This window comes from Megascapheus bottae, chromosome 3 (assembly GCF_031878675.1).
Source record: "Megascapheus bottae isolate mThoBot1 chromosome 3, mThoBot2.hap1, whole genome shotgun sequence".
Lineage (NCBI taxonomy): Eukaryota > Metazoa > Chordata > Mammalia > Rodentia > Geomyidae > Megascapheus > Megascapheus bottae.
In genome coordinates, this window is record NC_143511.1 from 34,943,047 (window position 1) to 34,963,233 (window position 20,187).

The 20,187-nt window shown below is 45.3% G+C and overlaps 1 protein-coding gene across 1 annotated transcript; it reads left to right on the top strand.

The window, feature by feature from the left end:
• Positions 1–255: 255 nt before the first annotated feature.
• On the top strand, positions 256–19,960 carry LOC150065285 (semaphorin-4D-like). Its single transcript, XM_090329868.1, has 15 exons — positions 256–361; positions 1,561–1,706; positions 3,940–4,002; positions 5,769–5,867; positions 6,316–6,409; positions 7,901–8,014; positions 8,818–8,969; positions 11,377–11,552; positions 11,635–11,791; positions 13,398–13,620; positions 14,530–14,645; positions 17,688–17,860; positions 17,934–17,977; positions 18,420–18,694; positions 19,428–19,960. The coding sequence occupies exons 1-15, from the start codon at positions 256–258 to the stop codon at positions 19,470–19,472; spliced, it is 1,983 nt and encodes a 660-aa protein (XP_090185994.1). The 3' UTR covers positions 19,473–19,960.
• Positions 19,961–20,187: the final 227 nt, after the last annotated feature.

Sequence of the window (20,187 nt, forward strand, 5' to 3'; positions counted from 1 at the left end):
TGGAGGAGAGCTGGGGAACTGGCACAGCATGTGGGCTCAGCTCCTGAAGCATGACTTTGCTTTTCCCTCTTCCTCTGTAGGCCAAGGAGAAGAGACTGGCAACTTCTCACCTAGACAACCTAGTTCTTAGGGGCTCAAAGGCTTGCCATCTCTGAGCCGAGCTGCTGGCCCCGGCCTCTGAACTGACACACACGGTAACCTCCCACTGCCCATAGCCTGCTTGGCTGAAGGCCAGTCACACAAGGTTCCCACCTCATGAGGACGCATGGCCCCATCGGGGGGCTTCTCACAGCCCTGATGGTGGCATATGGAACAGTAGTATCATTTGCACTCAGACCCCGTATCACCTGGCAGCTGGGAGGTAAGAACCAAGATTGTGTAGGTGATGGTAGGATGGGAAGGAAATGGCCAGCTGGGACCCTGAGATTGATACTGGGCACCCAGCACTTCACCTGTTGCTGTCTTTGGGTGACCACTGACAGTACCTGCAGCCATTTAGTGGGATGTTTTGGTAACTGGAAATGGTTCATGAGGCTCTCTACTTGATCTCTGAATTGGAGAGCACTGAAGAGAACTTCCTTCCTAGTATTCCATAATGGCTGAGGCGCTGTCTGGCATAAGTAGATGCCTGCTCCACACACTTGGAGAGAAGAGTGAGGTTTTGACAGCTTGGGAATGAGTGTTTCTTGCTTGCTGGTCTCACCTATGATCATTTTCTTCCCCACGAGCTGTGTCTTGGCCCCTAGGTTTCTGACTTAGGGGATTGCGAGCATAAGTACTGGGTACTGAGCAGTGGAGCTGCTTCCACGCAGGGTCTCGAGTATCTCAGGTGTGTCTAGGCCATTGGACCCTGTGAAGCTGGGACTTGAATCCTCTGTGCACCTCCCTCTGCTTTGGGAAATGAGAGTTCTAATTAGCCCTGGGCTCTTCCTGTTTGGTGCTAGTTTGCATCTTGATAAGTTCTAGGACACCTGTGTGGGGCACTGTGAGAGATACTGGAGGATTTCATTCAAATACGATTTATGCTCTCAAGGCCTCATAGTTTGAGGACAACTATGGAATGAAACATTGAACTACATTAAGACATCAGCTGTGTTGAAATTAGTCATAGCTTTGAAGAGCAGATATTCAGTGTCTGGATTCCAAGATGAGTGTAACACAGGCCTTAAGTGGCATTGCAGGTGGAGAGAACAGGATATGAAAGAAATAACATGCTTTCAGGAACTCGAGATACTTCCTGAACCCCTTGACTGTTGAATCAAGTGGATGGCTGCCCCTATATGAAAGCCAAGATACAAGCTCTCAGAACAAATGCCAGGACAGCCAGAAAGATAAGACAGCTTCTTTAAAGACAATACTTACCTAGGAGTGGTAGAGACCAGAAGGGAAGTCAAGTGTGCAACTTTAGGTCACACACCTGATGCAGAGCCTTGCTCTACCTCTCTCAAGCACATGGTGGCAGCATTGCTGTCTGTTCTGGAGGCCTCCATGCTGAGGCCTGGCAGGCCTGTAACTGAATGGCGCTCTCCCAGCTCTGATGGGTCCCCTTGCCTCCCACAGAGGTAGATCTGGAGCGGTTTCATGAGCCAGGCATCTTCAACTACTCAGCCTTGCTTCTGAGCGAGCACCAGGACACGCTGTATGTGGGCGCCCGAGAGGCCATCTTTGCTCTGAATGCACTCAGTATCTCTCAGAAGCAACATGAGGTACGTGCTGAGCCCCACTACCCAGGAACCATGCAGCCCTCCACCCGTGCTCCCAGAATACCCTTCTGTTTTGCATTTATTCAGCCCTATCTTGGTATCCAGAAGTTTACTCAACTTGTCTCCTCCCTAACTCCATTTTACCCTTTTTGCTTTTTTTTTTTTAAATTGCCTTTCTTTGGCCTATATTAGTTATGCAGGGTTTCATTGTTATATTACCCCCTCTCTCATTTTCCTTTTATTTATTGATGAGTGTATATTGTGTGGGATCTATGAGCAAGAATGATAGTATTGCTGAGCTTACTGGCTTTATTTCTGCTATTCTTAAGGTAGAGGATTCTTTTCTGCCCAATAAATCAAAAAAAGCACCCAATAAATCCGTCATCAACTTGTTCATGTTTGTTTTTGTTTATTCATACCATTAGTTTGAATCTAGAGGACATGCCATTTTTGCTGATCTTTTTATCTTATCATTTTAGCTTGAAGCCTGTCTCACAACTTAGCCTTCACATTGCCCCTTGCATGCTGATATTATCTAACCTGAATCTCTCTCCTCACATCCTCTTCTGGGGCTGGGTGGGGTACGGGGCTTGCCCTGAGCAGGCAGGGAAAAGAAAATTCAGTCCCCCCTCCTCCTCCTCCGTTTCTTCTTCCTTCTGAACTGTGTGCCTTAGTCACATAGGTGGGGCTTTGCCTGGCAGAAGTTTGTAGTATAAACACTTGGAATCTGACCTAGACCATTTATGTGGCTTTCACATAAGTGGGTGCTTTGTAGACCTGGAGTGAAGTTGCCTGTTAGGTTCTTATTCAATTCTTGTGTGGCCCAATGGCTTTGTTGCCACCATATATAAGTTAGGCTGGCATGAGGACTTAATCAAAACTCAGGGCATTAGTTTTGACAACGGCTCATCTGGGCTTACCTCTCCCACACAGCTCTGTGTGCTTTCTGACTGCTGAGCCCCACATCTGTATATATCTCAGAGTGGCCAGAAATGTCCTAAGGGTTAGGAGAGGGTTAGGTTAGCTTGTTTACAGAAGGGCATAAGAGGTGCTTAGGGTCTCCTGTTTCCCCTCTATCTTCTGTTGCTTTCTGTCCTGAGGTGGCCCTGGAAGGTGGGTCATAACCTAATACGAGCTCAGTTTAGGGAGATGTACTACCACGGATCCTTCAGCAAATGGTGCTGAGCTGACAGTGAGGGTCACCCTGTCACCATCGCATTTGTAAGGAATTCTTCCATAAGAGTTGACCTCAAGGCTACTTTTTAAAAAACTCGATTTGAAAAAAAATGGATGTTACAAAGTGCTTTTCTTGTTAGCCTGTATTAATTGTACATGTTCATTTTTTTCTTGCTTAAAAACAAATTTTAATCTTTCTTCAAATATGATTCTATTGTTATTACTAAGGTATTGTACAAAGGGGTTAGTGTTTCATTTTAAATTTCTGATGCCTGTAGACATTGTGCTCGTCAAATCCAGCCATTTCTACCTACCCTAAATCACCATCGTGTTTTCAAGTTGCCCATTTTTAGCCTCCACACATGATAGAGCACATGTTGTTCTGGTCCTTTAATGTCTGGTTATTTCACTTAACATGATCCAGTTTCATGCATTTTCCTTAAAATGGATGAGTGCTTAAGGATGACACTGTACCACTTTGAGCCATGCCTCTTCTTCCAAACCAGTCACTTTTAAAAGTGATTTTTAACACCTACTCCAGTGTTTCATATTGTTGACGAAAGTAATTTTTCCTCCACTTTGAATACTTCTGTTTTTGCTGTTCTTCTGTAGTGAACAACAGAGCTATGGGTCTTCCGGATTTCAGGTGAAAAACCACAGAATGCTCACGAAGGTCCACATGGCCCTTCTCAATCTGAGAGTTGACCCCAAATTCAGAAACTGCTGAGCTCTGAACTCTATTGTGTGTTTCTTTTCTTTTTTTTTTTTTTTGGTCAGTCGTGGGACTTGAACTCTGGTCCTGGGAGTTGTTCCTGAACAATTCAGCTCAAGAGTACTGCCTTACCCCTTGAACCACAGTGCCACTAACGGGTTTTCTGGTGATTAATTGGAAATAATAATCTCACAAGCTTTAGTACCTGGGCTGGATTTGAACCATGCTCCTCGGATCTCCGCCTCCTGAGTAGCTAGGATTATAGGCATGAGCCACCGAGCCCAGTTTTTGTGTATTTCTTAAGCTGTGTATTTGATCCCACTTTTTACTTATCATTTGTTCCAACAGGTATACTGGAATGTCGCTGAGGACAAAAAAACACAATGCACAAAAAAGGGAAAGTCAAAAGAGGTAAGTGCTTTTGCCAGTTACAAAACCCTATATGTGCCCCTCAGTTGTCTAATCTCACAAGTGCTGCATATTCTGTATGAGCCGTGTTATGTTGAGTGGTCCCAAATGTATTCTGTTAAGTCACATCCCCTGGGGGAATTCATCCCTTCTGCGCTTCTAACTGGGGGTGAGCATTCACAGCTGGTGCCAGACATAGAAGGTACTCAGGAAATAGAAGTGGGGAAGTTCTACTGCATATGAATTGAGTTTATTCAAATACTTGAGATTTTGATTGCAGGAAACTATTTTTGATGCCCACTGACTTGTGATATAAGATTCTGGACTGACTGGTCCTCTCTGCAGACTGGAATCTCCGGACATGTCCCAGACTCAGGGATTCTGGGCAGGGGTCTTTCCCATGGGCCTTTTAGCAAAGCTCTCTACCCAGGCTCTGTGAGACTCTCCCTTCATTAAGAGCCCTGAATCACCCTTTACCCACCATGCCTCTGTGTCTCTGCCTGATGCCAGACGTATATCTAGGTTCTCAGACTGTGAGAGCTAGTTGATCCCTACCATCGCTCAAGATAGCAGAGTTAGGGTGAACTTTAGCAGTTGTTGGTTAGTTCTGAAAGAATTAAAATGTATTTTTTTTTTGCTAAGCTTTCTTAGGAAAGTGCTAAACACTTTTACTAAAGTGTTTGTCTCTAAATCCAGTGCTCACCAAGGAAATATGTGGATAGCAGGCACTGATAGAATCCTATGGACCATAATGTCTTTAGAACCAAATGAATCAGGTCTATGTGGATGCCAGACAATGGCCTGGAGCCCTTCCCTGACATGTGGAATGGGGGTGATTGTGAATTGTATCCTGCCAGTTATAGCAAAAGGAATGGCCTGATTTAAGATAATTTCAGACTATGGCACATTGAGTTCAAGTACTGTTCATCCCCGAGAATCATGGATTCTCCTAAGTGGTGCCTTTGTTTTCCTCTTGGGGCATTTATGAAGCACAGCTGGCAACACTTGGCTACCCTTTTGCCTTGGGTGGGGCCGAGTGGTGAGGAAGCTATTTCTAGTTTTGTGTACACATATGGAAAGTGAGGCCCTGGAAGGCAGAGGGCTACTATGCCATATAGTTTTTGGCAGGTTTGGGCAACCAAATGAATGATGCATGTATGCCTGTGTGTGTATGTTTATATACACACATATATATGCATATATGGTCATCATTTTTTTTTTGCCAGTCCTGGGCTTGAGCTCAGGGCCTGAGCACTGTCCTTGGACTTTCTCAAGGCTAGAGCTCTACCACTTGAGCCTCAGCACCACTTCCGGCTTTTTTATATATGTGGTACTGAGGAATTGAACCTGGGTCTTCATGCATGCTAGGCAAGCACTTTAACCACTAGGCCAAACTCCCGGCCCTATATGGTCATCTTATATATATATTATATACTATATATATATAAACAAAATACAGCAATATCTCTAGTACAATTTTGAGGTCAACTCAGGGCTTGCTTTGGTCCCTTGGTCTTTGTTGAGTATCAATTAGAGATACTAAAATTGCCCCAGTGAATGTATGACCTGTGGAAATGGCAGAGATAAAATTAGACTAGTGAACTTATAGTTTATGTATATCCAGTTTATTATATCCTTAAATAGTCCAACACTACTTGTTCCACAGTCTGTGGAAAAAATAGGCCATTGTATGAAGAGGACAGGGAGAGAAGCTCAGAACAGACTTTATAATTTGGACAAATAGCCAGGTGATTTTTATTTCCCCACAGACAGATTGCCTCAACTACATTCAGGTGCTTCAACCTCTCAATGCCAGCTTCCTGTATGTGTGTGGGACCAGCGCGTTCCAGCCCACTTGCGACTACCTGGTAAGACCATGGACTTTCCCTGTGGGTCAGTTGGGCTCACAACAGCCTGAACAGTGATTAAAGAAGAATGGAGAACTCTAAGGAGGCAGAAGATCATTTGTACCCCCAAAACAGGCGGGTATTCTCAGGTCAGCCATGGAGACATCTCTCCGTGTGTGTGTGCAGGTTGGTGGGGGGCGGGGGTAGCGGGACGTGGTTAGTGATGCTTCTCTGTAAAGATTCACCACTCTGTGAAAAGAATGTACAGCCCACATGGCTCCTTTTTGTTCTTTGTCCACAGCTGAAGTGTGGCTCAAGGCAGGGTTTGGGGGATTCATGGCACTGGTGAAACACTCTAGAAAATGAACTGCTGACAGCTGCAGCTGTGTGCTTAGACCCCAGCAGCCTGGCTGCGGTGGACTTGAAAATCCAGATGTCTTAGGATGCCTTTGCTTTCGTTCAATTGTAGAACTTAACATCCTTTGAGCTTCTGGGAAGAAATGAAGAAGGCAAAGGCAAGTGTCCCTACGATCCTGCACACAGTCACACATCCGTCATGGTTGGTGAGTCCTTCTCCTCAGGCTTTCTCCCTGGAGTTTATGGCCAAATGTTCTATGCTCACATAGAATAATAAGTCCAATTCCTTCTTTTGTCTTTCTCCCCTGGTCTCATTTCTTTGTGTGTGTGTGGATGGGGAAGGGAAAGGGCTAGTACTGGGGTTTGTACTCAAAGTCTGGGCACTGTCCTTGAGCTTTATTGCTCAAGACAAGTGCTCTCCCACTTGAACCAGAGCTCTACTTATGGCTTTTTGATGGTTGATTGGAGGTAAGAGTCTCACAGACTTTCCTACCTGGGCTGGATATGAACCATAACCCTTAGATCTCAGCCTTCTGAACAGCTAGTGTAAGCCACTAGGGCTGGCCCCCTGATCTCTGTGTGTGTGTGTGTGTGTGTGTGTGTGTGTGTGTGTGTGTGTGTGTGTGTATGTATGTTGATACTCTGGCTTGAGTTCCAGGGCCTGAGCACTCTCCCTGAGCTTCTTTTGCTTAAAGCTATCACTTTGCCACTTGAGCCACAGCTCTACTTCTCGGTTCTCTTCCCCCCCACCCCCACGTAGTTTATTGCAGATGAGAATCTCATGGACTTTCTTGCCTAGCTGTCTTAGAACTCTGATCCTCAAATCCTAGCCTCTTGAGTAGCTAGGATTACAGATGTGAGCCACTGGTGACTGGCCCTGGTCTCATTTTAATATCAGCTGCCTCAAAAGTAGGTATTTATCCTTTGGCACAGACTCCTGAAGAAGAGTTGAAATCATCATTCAAAGGGATAGCCACCACTGAGGTAGCAATACTACTTTACATCCATCTTTGGTAATCACTGTTCAGACATTCCTCTTTGGGAGAGAGGTTAGCCCCGGAAACATGAGCTGCCTACAGTGGTCTCATGTTTCAGCAGTGGCCTGTAGCTCTTAGAGGTGTATACTACTATACAGTGCCTAGATTAGAATAATTCCATTCACAGTTTTTCCACTCTATGATGAAGGGAGGTACGTTGTATGGCCATTCAGCATTTTCCTTTAGTGCAATGTTCAGTGCATTGCACCTGATTTCAAAACAGACCTTGAGTGAGGAGCTTTGGCCCTCCGTATAGACTACATAAGTGTTCTGAGCACAAGTATGGTTGGCAAGGTAAACTATGTTGTTTGAATGAAAGTGTGTCTCAAGAGACAGTGTTTTCAACTTGGGATGGTTCTGTAACATATGGTATAGAAAGGTGCATTTGTCATTCCTTCATTGGATGTAAGAAGTGGTTGCTTGCATCCAGTCACTGCTTGGAAACCTCAGTGATGCAATTGAACATGGCATCCACTGTTATTCCAAAGAAAAGACATGGCTGTAGGAACTAGAGGGCATCTCAGAAGTTGGGAAGCTGCTTTTGTCTTCTACAGTGGTACTTAATTAAGTTACAAAGAAATTGATCTTGATGCCACAAAGGAGGGGTTGTTCTAATTATTTTTTTTAATCTCCCTCTTCCATGTTCCTGGGATATTAAAGATGGAGAGCTATATTCTGGGACCGAATACAATTTTTTAGGAAGCCAGTACACCATCTCTCGAAATCCTTCCCACAATGTTTTGCGTGCAGAAGACAACATACAATGGCTGTATGGTAAGATGCTTTGTAATGGTAAGATGTTACAGTGCACTCTGGGTGGCCACTTCTCTTCTTGTTTACACCTTAGAGGCAATGGAACTTTTCAGAGACTTTTCCAGAAACCAGGACATCCTATTTGGTTTATTCGATGCTAACAGAGCACTATGTTAAGGTCATATTAACCTCCTATGCTGAGAGATTTCTGTAACTGACCCTTGACTTAATGACAAACTCAGATTTGTCACATTAGGAGTTATTTTGGCATGACAACAAAAGCTCAGGTTTTATGCCATACCTCCAGCGCCTGCTACCTCCAGATGACAGCTGGCTTATGTGTGACTCTGGGAACAGGTGGTAAGGTGCTGGTGATTGGCTTTTTCCTGTGGAGAGGGGAGTGGCCAGAGATATTCTAGGACTCCTTAAAACCTCCAGACAACCTTTGGGGATGGATACTGTGGTCTGATATGCAGAGGCAGCTAACTTCTCTTCAGAGTTGGCCAGAGTCTTAGAGCAACTGCTTCGTTTGGCCAGGGTCAATTGGTTTGGGTCTGTACTTTATAGCAGAAGAGGCTCTGCTTTCCAGCAGGAACATTGTCTTGTAGGGCCAGAATCAGGGCCATCTTTCTGAACTTGAGGACAGTGAGGCAGACATGACTGGGCATTGTACTGTCACCATTCCTGGCTCTGTAGTTTGATTCCAACATGGCGCACACACTCCAGATGTCCCTGACCCCAAAGCTGCACTGACTGCCTGTGACACCATGGGAGTAGGTGGTGACACACTCTGTGTAAGGACAATCAGTCTCGTGTCTCTGCAGAGCCAAGATTCGTCTATTCGGATGTGATCCGGAAAAGCTCTGATAGTCCTGGGCATGATGAAGACAAGGTTTACTTCTTCTTCACTGAAGTGTCTGTGGAGTATGACTTTATTTCCAAGTTAAAGGTCCCCCGCGTTGCCAGAGTGTGCAAGGTGAGCCCTGATCTCCCTGCTGACCTACAAGTTCTTTCCATTCTGTGGGAGCAGGCCTGGAAAAGCACCTTTTCCTGCCCCCCTCAATCCCTTCCTGCCATATCATTCACTGTTGAGAGGCCTGGCAGGTTCCATATATTTGTTATCAGAACCCCAGCTCTCTTCCCTCCTCCCCCTCCCTCCACCAAGTGTCCACGGGAACTAAGGTGACAATGGCACCCAGGCTGCACCCCTTAGCACTGTCCTTAGACCTCCCCAGGGCTGTAGGAAAAGTTAGGCTTTGTTGAGTGTGCCAAGTAGATTCTCTGGGACTTAGAATCCCACTATTGGGAGCTCTTAGTCAACTCAAGAATGAATCACAAATTAGTAAGGGAAGGCTAAGAAGTGAGAACTACACTTCAAAATGTTTATCAGGCCCAAAGCTTGAAGTATATGTGTGTGGAGATATTGGAGGCAAGGATGTATGTTCTTTTTTATTTTTGCCAGTCCTGAGGCTTGAACTCAGGACCTGAGCACTGTCCTTGGCCTTTTTCAAGGTTAGAGCTCTACCACTTGAGCCACAGCACCACTTCTGGCTCTTTCTATGTATGTGCTACCATGGAATCAAATTTGGATCTTTGTGCATGCTTAGGCAAGCACTCTACCACTAGGCCAAACTCTCAGCCTGGCAAGGATGTCTTAAAAGCAGATGCATAACACCAGACAACTGCCATGGGTAGAGTTAGCAAACCTCAAGGTAGCTTAGCTGGCATTTTAGGAAAGGCAGGGTGACATCAGGACTCACAAAAGATGATTAGCTGCAGCTAATCCTCCATGGAAGTCATTCAGTTCCCAGTTGCCCGGTGACCTTTCCATGAGGTGATCATTATTGGAACCTCTCCAGTCAGTAAGAGTGATCTCATGCCACCGATACACACAATTGGAGGCTTAAGTGTGCTCTCCCCTTAACAGCCTAGCACACGAGGCAGAAAGTGGGTGCTGTGTGTATCTGAGTTGTTTGTCTAGCTCTTCTCTAGCCAGGGCTCACTTAGTTATCAGGTTTCTCTTAACCCATGGCTATCTCACTTCCCAGCTTGCAGAGCAGTGAACCACCCCTGTTCAGGCCAGGATGGTGCATGGCAGTCCTAGTGGATGGTTAATGCAAGAGCAGGGCTCCCAGAAGGTATTTGAGCCACTCTAACAGCAGCCCAGCCTGAGGTGTCCGAGCCTTCACTCTCCACCACCACTGTAGTTCCATAGCTGTCAGGATACGAACAATGGACCTACTTTGGCTAATCGTGACACCTAGCCCTGGGATAAGGGTTTGCATGGCATCCATGACCAAGATCATGCAATATACCCCACCAAATTCATGCTATGAGGCTTGGCCTAAGGACTTCTGTCGTCCCTCAGAATCCTTTTCTTGTCCTGTGTCTTGTCTCACTGCCGGTCTGAGATGTGCACTTATCTCCCCATCGATGCCACGCTGTACACACAGACCTCAGATGCCTATGAGTCTGCTAAAACATCAGAAGGAAAAATAAAGGCTTCTTACATGCTTCATCATTTGCCTTCCTATGATTACATGGTAGAGATGAGAAAGGAGTAGGCTTGCATTGTGTCCCAGATAAAAGAAGACTCTTTCATGTTATATTCTTTGGCAAGCATGCCTTCTATTTTTAGTTCACTGGTTTCCAGGACCCATTCATTCTAAGAATTCCCAGTGGATGCCTAAAACCACAGACATCGCTGAATCCTTATGCACTGTTTTCCTATACACATATGCCTTAGTCTATAAAGTAGATAAAATAAGGCATTAGCTGTAATAAATGATAAATAGAACAGAATCTCAGTCTCTGTAACTGAAATCATGGGGAGGTAACCATAGAGAAGGTAGATCAGTTTTATTCTCTCCCAGCCATGAGTCCTGAGAGTTCACAGTTGACTCCTCTCAGCCCTTGGCCACTGCACAGTGTTTAAGGACCACCTAGTTGTCAGCATGGAATCAGAAGTTTGGATCTGTCAAAGAGGACATGCATCCATTTATCCAAGAGCAGTCTCATGTCTAGAGGCTGCCTGCCACCAACCAGGTCCATATGGTTCACTTACAGGTTATTTGGAGATGGACAGGAGCCAAGAAACAGTCTCGTTGATTCAGAACCCAGTGGCATTCAGAGTGCTGTGGAACAGTTGTAATTAGATGAGTTATCATTAGATGAGTTTTAAGAGAGAGGATTTTTATTTGTTTTATTTTGAGCCAGAAAGCCTGATCTGAGCTAGCAGGAAAGTGTCTGCTTTCCTTTTACTCAGCAAGGCTTGTCCAGGTCATGCTATAAACTACTGAGGTTGGGTATTACACCCTGCATGCAGACCACATGCGGATGGGACATCCAGGTTCCCTTACCATGTCTTGTCTCTGGGGTTTCAGGGAGACCGAGGGGGTCTGAGGATCTTACAGAAGAAGTGGACCTCTTTCCTGAAGGCTAGGCTGATCTGCTCCCAGGCAGACATAGGTCTGACCTTCGACATATTACAAGATGTCTTTATACTGCGGTCCCCAGACCTCAAGGAGCCTGTGTTCTATGCACTCTTCACCCCACAGCTGTAAGTGCTGCCCTGGGAAAATGGCATCTGTTCCCCAGTGCCCAGCTTCACTTCATGCACTCACATGGCCTCTCCTTTGCAGGAACAACGTGGGCCTGTCAGCAGTGTGTGCCTACACGCTATCCACGGTGGAGGCAGTGTTCTCTCATGGCAAGTACATGCAGAGGGTCACAGTGGAGAAGTCTCACATCAAGTGGGTACCCTACTATGATCTGGTGCCCACTCCACGGCCTGGAGAGGTGAGCAGGGCAGGGGCTCTAAGGGAAAGGTTTTTGTCCCTGTTCAAGAGTCTAGGACCCACAAGTGCAGGGCCTCCTAGAAGGTGAGTCTTCTGGCCACCATGCGTCTATACCATGCCCAGCATCCACTGGGCCTGAGAACTAAAGAGGGCAACTTTACCCTTTTCTATATATTGTGCAACAAGTCTCAGAACACTCTTCCCAAAGGAATGTGCTACTGTCTATTTTTGTGGAACTGATTTTGCACAATGCAGTTCAGTTTCCTGCAGAGAAACACATAATTTCTCTACCAGTGATTTTCACTGTCATGAACTATTCTGTCTACTAGTCAATAGGAGTCCCTTTTTTTTCTTTGCCAGTTCTGGGCTTGAACTCAGGGTCTGGGCACTGTCCTTGGACTTTCTCAAGGCCAAAACTCTACCACTTGAGCCTCAGCACTACTTCTGGCTTTTTTCTATGTATGTGGTACTGAGGAATTGAACCTGGGTCTTCGTGCATGCTAGGCAAGCACTCTACTACTAGGCCAAACTCTGGGCCCAATAGGAGTCACTTTTTATTTTCTTCTAAGACAAAAAGAATAAAAAAGTTGTAAGCTGATTTGGATGCCCCACTCATTGTTTGTCATGTAGTAAATGGGCCCTAACCTGTCTCCCCCACCCCTCCCCACCAGCTCTGGATATCTGGCCCTGACCAGACATAATCAGTTCTTTCTTTTGTGTGCACTGTGTTCAATAAAAATTAGTGTCTTGTACTCACTAACTTTGGGAAAGTCCCAAATTTTAGGAAGCTGGCACCATTTTTCCTCCTTCTCTATTATTATGTGGGAATTCCCAGTCTGAGGCTCATATACAACCTGAGAAATTATTTGGCACATGATGGGGCAGCCATGAAAGCTTCCAGTTGGTCTTATTGGCTGTCTCTAGCCTGCCTGTCTATTATTATTTTTTTTTGAAATTTTTGTTTTTATTTTTTATTTATTTATTTTTTGCCAGTCCTGGGCTTGAGCTCAGGGCCTGAGCACTGTCCTTGGACTTTCTCAAGGCTAGAGCTCTACCACTTGAGCCTCAGCACCACTTCTGGCTTTTTTCTATGTATGTGGTACTGAGGAATCGAACCCAGGTCTTCATGCATGCTAGGCAAGCACTTTAACCACTAGGCCAAACTCCCGACCCCCTGCCTGTCTATTATTGATAATATTAAATGGCTGGAGAATGATGTTATAAATATCCAAAATGGCCTCTAGAAGAAAAAAGTTGCTTACCCTTATTTAACATTAGACTGTTTTTTGTCAATGTTTGTTAGAATCCTCATCTTTATGGGAAAATTATTATGACAACATGCCTTTAATTTCCAAAGTTTGGAAATTTGTTCACTGGTAGTTAATTCTATACACTGATGATCTGTCAAAATCAGTCACATTGTATGGATGTGAGTTAAAATTGCATCCTCTGGCTTCTGGGAAGAAGTTCTTTAGCTATCCTCTGTCACCATTCTTTGGAGACTAGTCAGTGTGGATCCCTCAGTGCTATACTTTACAAGATTCCCAGCGCTGTCCTTGATTGGTGATGGACAGGCATGTTCACCAGGGAAACTTTTGCCTTCACAGTGCATCAACAGCGAGACACATGCAGCCAACTACACCAGCTCTTTGAATTTACCAACCCAAACACTGTTATTTGTTAAAGACCACCCTTTGATGGATGACTCAGTGACTCCAGTAGACAACAGGCCCACATTCATCATAAAAGATGTGAACTACACCCAGATTGTGGTGGATAGGACCCAGGCTCTGGATGGAACCATCTATGATGTCATGTTTCTCAGCACAGGTAGGTTCTGGGGAAGTCACAGTCAAAGTGTGTCTGTGTCCTTGGGTAAGAGACTGGAAGTGTACTTAAGGTCCTTTGTGGGTGGATCTGACATCTCTCTTCAGGTAGGCCAAGTAATTATAAAAGCATGAAAGAATTATGGCATCTGGGCTTCCAGATCTCTGTGACTAGAGAGCTTGTTTGAACATTCAAGGCTTGGCCTGCATCTGGGATGGGTTCCTGCAAAGAAGTCCCTGTTGTGGGAATGGAGTGATACCCTTGAGTGCTGCAATTGTGAACACCGAGCATCCTGGCATTTCTTAAGTGCTGCTGAGAGGCTTTTTTCCTATCCCTGGAAGGAGCCAGGCTGAGATAGGTTCTGATCTGTCACTGGGGATGGGAGGAACACACTTCCTTTAGGACCAATATTCCTGCCACAGCAGCTGACAGAGCCTTAAGCCCACCCTGAGGACTTCCCAGCTGATTTGTATGCCCTAGGAATAAAAGCTTATGCTTTGTGTGCCAGGAGTTTGGCCTAGTGGTAGAGTGCTTGCCCAGCATGCACGAAGACCTGGCTTCAATTCCTCGGTACTGCATATATATAGAAAAATCCTGAAGTGGTGCTGTGGTTCAAGTGCAGAGCACTAGACTTAAGACAGCCCAAGGACAGTGCTCAGGCCATGAGTACAAGCCCCAGGACTGGCAAAAAAAGCTTATGCTTTGTAAGAAAATCAGAATAACCTGTAACTTGAGTTTCGAATAGATTATTTGTCAGAGGCTTTCTCTTTTAGTTCTTGTGCAACACTGCCCTCTTAATCTAAGCATCTAATTGAGGGAGTAATTTGGGAGCGCAGAAGGGGGACCTTGATTTGGTGACCTAGGTGTGTCCCTCTGGGGCTGCCTCACTGACCTGTGGTTTTGGCCTTGCAGACCAGGGCACCTTGTACAAAGCAGTCAGCCTAAAGAATGGTATGCATGTCATTGAGGAGACACAGCTTTTCCAGAAACCTGAACCAGTTCAAACCCTACTGTTGTCTTCGAAGAAGGTAACGGGGCCCAGACAGCAGGTCTGGTGGCTGCCTTGCTGGGTGGCTTTGCAGGGCTGTCATGTGATACTGGCTAAGCTAGTGTTGCCCATGCTGTTTTTCCTGGCCCAGATGTGCTAGCTTTCAGAATGGAGGAAGGCAGAACTAGGGAGACAGAACTTCACTGAGTTCCTAGAGCACAAGGCCAGTGTCAAGGTGAAACAGTCCTTGCATCATGGGAAGTAATGTTCTTGTTACCTGAACCAGTGAGATCAGACTGTGTTGGCTCTGTCATGGTAAATACAGACTTGTCCATGTATGAACTCCTAAGAGAAACAATAGGATACTTAATAGCTCATTATTGACATCCTGCTTCCTCCTGAACTAAGGACTACAAATGTTTTCTGCTAAGAAATTGACAGTGGATTCTGGAGGATGGGAAGCTGGAAGTCTGGCCTATAGGCCCTTAATTCAGCCTGTAGCTCCATTTATCCTGGAGAATACATAGAATAGGCCTCCTCTTAGACTCTGGTTTTAGCATGCCATGAACTTGTTATGGCTCATAATAATAATAATAATAATAATAATAATAATAATAATAATCATATTTTTTCTGTTCACCTTATAAAAACTGCAGGGCCAGGCACGGATGGTCCATACCTGCATATCCTAGCTACTCAGGAGGCTGAGATCTGAGGATCATAGTTCAAAGCCAGCCTGGGTAGGGAAATCTATGAGACTCTTATCTCCAATTAACCACCTAAAATCTGGAAGTTTAGCAGTTTCTCCAAGTGGTAGAACATGAGCCTTGAGAAAAAAAAAAGCTCAGGGACAGTGCCGAGGCTCTGAATTCAAACTCCATGACCACACAAAAAGTATAGCAAAGGTATCAATGTATGTGAATGAATGTACCTTCTCTCTGGCAAATATCATGTAACCCTTTTATTAATCACAATAAAAATATTTTTTTAAAAAAAGTATAGCAAAACCCTTTACCTGGGGAGTTGTATAGGAATGGCTTAGGTTGGAAGTATTGGATTTCACCCTGCTGATTGTAGCTTACCATCATCCGTCACATTTCCACCTGGCTGTGGAAAGTATTACTACCCTCTTTTACACCTAAAATGGAGCAACGAAGAACAGAATGTAGACAAGTCCATTTCCTGAGGGCTGTGTATTGGCCTTGTTTCCCTGGGCAGCCAGCCATGTGCTCTGCACCTCTGATTCTTCCCCATAGACTGGCAGGAAAGGCACCTCCTCTCTGGGTCACCGTGAGAGTTCCACAGCCTTGTGAAGCACCACTTCCATAGTGAGAAGCTGTGAGCTGTGCCTATACCTGTCTCTACCAAAAGGTGGCACAGAGCAAGAGACTTGCTCAGTTCTTGTCTGAATGCACCACATACACCATGCATCTATCACGTGTACCCCATATCCTACCACATACTACACACATGAGATCAGACATACATCCTATCACACAACACACTACATACACCACAGACATGCTGTGTGTTCACTACATTACACCATACTCATACAGCCAGTACCCCACCACATACCATACATACATATCATAGTAAACATACACAGACACCATTTGTCACACCACAGACTTTACACTTACCACATGCAAACCACACACATCAAACACCATGCATAACAAAACACCACACACTATACTACATATAACATACATTCTCCAGGAACATCATATCCAACATCATACAACTACATGCACCACATATTTAGCACACACACACACACACACACACATATAAAACTCACGTAGGCTACATAGACACTGCAAGAATTATACTATACACCTAAACACATATATCACATCACACATACCACATTATACAACATCCACCTTTATCATGCATACTGCATACTCTCCACCCATGCTGTCCCTGTCTCCTGAGACCTTCATAGGCCCTTTGTGATACATCTAGCATTTTCCTTCACAGTCAAGAGACCATGGATTGGGGAGAACACAATAGAAGGAGGGGCCTCTTAGACATGTGTTTCCTAAATAATGCCTTTAGGCATGGTCTCCATATGTCCTTTCCTTGCCTCATGTATCCATATGTCTGGCCCACATAAAGTATCATGGAGACCAGATCTCACCTCCTAGGGGTGACATGTTAAAGAATGTATGTGAGTATGTTAAACCCACTTCCATTGATTTTGGAGAGGGGAGCCTTATTGAAACTAGTAAATACAGTGGGCTGTCTACCTCTGGTTTTCCACTTCTGTGGTTCCACATCTACCATTCTACAAACTGTAGAAAGAAAACATTCAGAAAAAATATTGGGTCTATGTAAATGCTACCCCAATCTCTGTGAGGCCACTGAGCATTTCCAAATTGGATATGGAAAGGGGGATCCTAAAAATCAACCCCTGCTGCTACCAAGGGGTGACTGACTGTACCTGTTATTTCATCTAATGTTGGCCTGAGGCAGGTATGTCTCACTGTGGTGTGGAAGATTGTTTTGCCCTCCCTCCACACTTACTTATTATCCCCTGTAAGACGTGGCTCAGTCATCACATGTTGGTTTCATTGGCACTCCAGCCCTACTCCATCAGGGAGAAGCAGACTGAGTGTCCTGAAGGGTAGAAACCCCCTGGGATGGACCGTCCCTTCCTACAGGCCACCTACCCTCCATAGCCACCCACATGCATCTCACTGGGCAGAGATTGGGTGAGGTTCCTTCCAGCCTTCCCAATGCCATAGGTTCTAGTCTACAAGAGTGTCCATACTACCTCCCAGCTGATCCAGCTTGTTCTTTTCCCCAAAGAAGTGTTTCTACTCTGGCATAGTAATGAGATTTCTCAAATGGATCCAGGAAGTTAGGGATGTATCTACTACCCAAGAATACCCCGACAGGACGTCTGCTGCTGGGTCAGACCCTGTCTGCTGTCACTGTTATTCTGGGAGTCTCCCTTTCTCCATTTGCACAGCACTCAAAAGACACATTATCCTTGTGTCTGCTGGAGAGGCTTCGTGCCCATCATCTATGATGTCCACCTTATATCTGTTCTGTCACTGTCTCCCACACACAGGGAAGGAAGTTTGTCTATGCCGGCTCCAACTCAGGAGTGGTCCAGATCCCCCTGGCCTTCTGCAGGAAGCACCGCAGCTGTGAGGACTGTGTGCTGGCGCGGGATCCGTACTGTGCCTGGAGCCCCTCTGAGAATGCCTGTGTGACATTGTACAAGGATGAAGGAACCAGCAGGTAGGTCCTGGGTACTTTGAGCATGCAGTCCTGTAAGTACACAATGAGTGATGGGGATCCCTTTGTGTTTCAGGGCTTGGATTCAGGAGATGAGTGGCAAGGTGTCCTCGTGCCCTGGTGAGTAATTCCACACTGCGGGATCTCCTGGGGAACAGTAAGGATGTTCTGGAGCCTTTGTGATCCTCTCCTAAGAATACCCTTCTTTGGACTCATTGTGTGAATGACTAGATTCTTCTTCTATCATTCAGTGTGTTCTCTTATAGATTTATAGGTACATTCTAAATGAGAGAAAGTATCCAAGCTATGTTTTTTTTTGTTTTTTGTTTTTTTGCTTAAAATAATTTTAAGAAGTGGGGTTTCTGTTACTGAGCTGTGTAGTTTTCTTATCCCTGAGGGCTGCTAGCTGGGGCTCATTTTGCTTTTTGGCCCTATGTTTTATCCCCTCAGTTCTGAACAGCCATCTTGCTCCAGTGGGTAACACTCTATCCATAGGAAATGAGCTATTTCAGAAATCAGTTGAGGATTGTTGTTACTGTGAACATTTCTCTTGATGTTTCAGAAAAAAGTCAAAGAAGCATCCAGCGTCATCGTGTTGCTTGGCGTGGTGGTATGGCGGCACTTCAATGTGACCTAAAATCCAACATGGCTCAGGTGGTCTGGAAGTTCCAGAATCAAACATTGAAAGTCAAGAAACTTAAGTATGGTCTTGCGGCTCGGAAAAACTTGCTCATCTTCCACCTGTCAGAAAAAGACAGAGGCGAGTACCAGTGTCTGTCAAAGGAGAAGATTGACAACAGTACTGTTTCATACCTGCTGGCCACCTATGTCCTAGAGGTGAAGGTGTTCCCTCGGTTTCGGATTCATAAGCTATGTATGCTACACAGATAGAAGATAATAATGTAACCTTTAAAGTGTCATCAGCCTGGACCCATGGGTCTTTCCCCTCAGCTCCTGGTATACCAGTTGCCGCCTCTGGGCCATCATCTCACCTCTTAAGAGCCAAATGTGATCATTATCATAGCGCTCCAGCTCCACTCAGAGAAGACAACGTATCTCAGGTCTCATGACAATGGCCTTCTAGTGTCCTTTTTCCTCTTTATCTTCTTGACCTACAATGGCCCCAAGTATGACCTGCCCAGACAGTGCTTGAAATTCTTCTCAGTCCTGCTTCTTGGGAAGAAGAAGCTCAAGTCAGATTTTTCTGCTCTAGAGCAGAGCATAAAGGAGACACTGGTGGAGCCTCAGATCTTCTTCCAGCAAAATGGAATTTGGCCCAAACCACCTCTGGTGTCTGACAGGGACACCAATCACCACCAAAGTTCCCAAGGCAGGGGAGGATTCACAGAAAACTGACACGTTATCCATGAAGAAGCCTTGCCCCTTCCCCAGCAGACTCATAGATGACTTCAACCAAACAAAGGAATAGAAAAAAAAATCCAAGGTGAAGCTAAATGTTTATATAGGGAGTAATACCAAAGGCCAGCAGAGGGCTAGTCCTCCAGGCCCAGCTGCTATCCACATGCTGTACTTCTGGACACAGGTGTAAACACACTGCTTCTTTTTTCAGACTCTGGCCAATAGTAGCCTGGTATTTCTGACTGGGAGAGACTGACAGAGACAGGAAAACCTGAGAAATATTGCTCCAGCCTGTTGTGGGATCTCCAAGTGTGGAGAGGACTTTATGACCACTAGAGGTGGCCACAGGTCCCCAGACCCCAGCTTCAGATGCAAGGTGAGACCAAATGCTTGGTTTGAACCTTTATTCCTGTCCACACTGACCGCAGTAGCTTCCTGCAACTCTTATGTCTTTGGGTAATTTACCTTCCTGTTTGGTTCTTGATCCTTTCATCAGCATTGAAATTAAAACCCTAAACCCTTCTCCAATTCCTGGAACCATTCCTGTGCATAGGACAATAAAGTGAGACTTTCCCAAGCCATCATTTTCTCATTCTCCTTCAAGACCAGCAGTTTGTGTGAGTAGCATCTACCTAACTGGTAACATACAATTGAGAAGACCTGGTTTATCGATATGATGGCTCTTGCCCTCCTGGCTTGCTGTTGTCTGCCAGTGAAGGCATCCTGGGCTCTTTGACATGTCATTTGGACTCAACAGCAAGAACTTTTCTCAGTTCTGAGAAAGTTTCTGAGTGTGTTTGTGAAGGTTTCCACTGCATGCAGGATTCAGGCCCTATGGCAACATGAAAGACCTTTGCATCCTGCTGCCTGATGTAAAACACCTTACCAAACGGCAATGTATGCGAGTCTAGGTGTAGGGCTGGTTCTCAGCACTGAGTAGAGCTTGGATCGCTGACCCACAGAGACTTCAG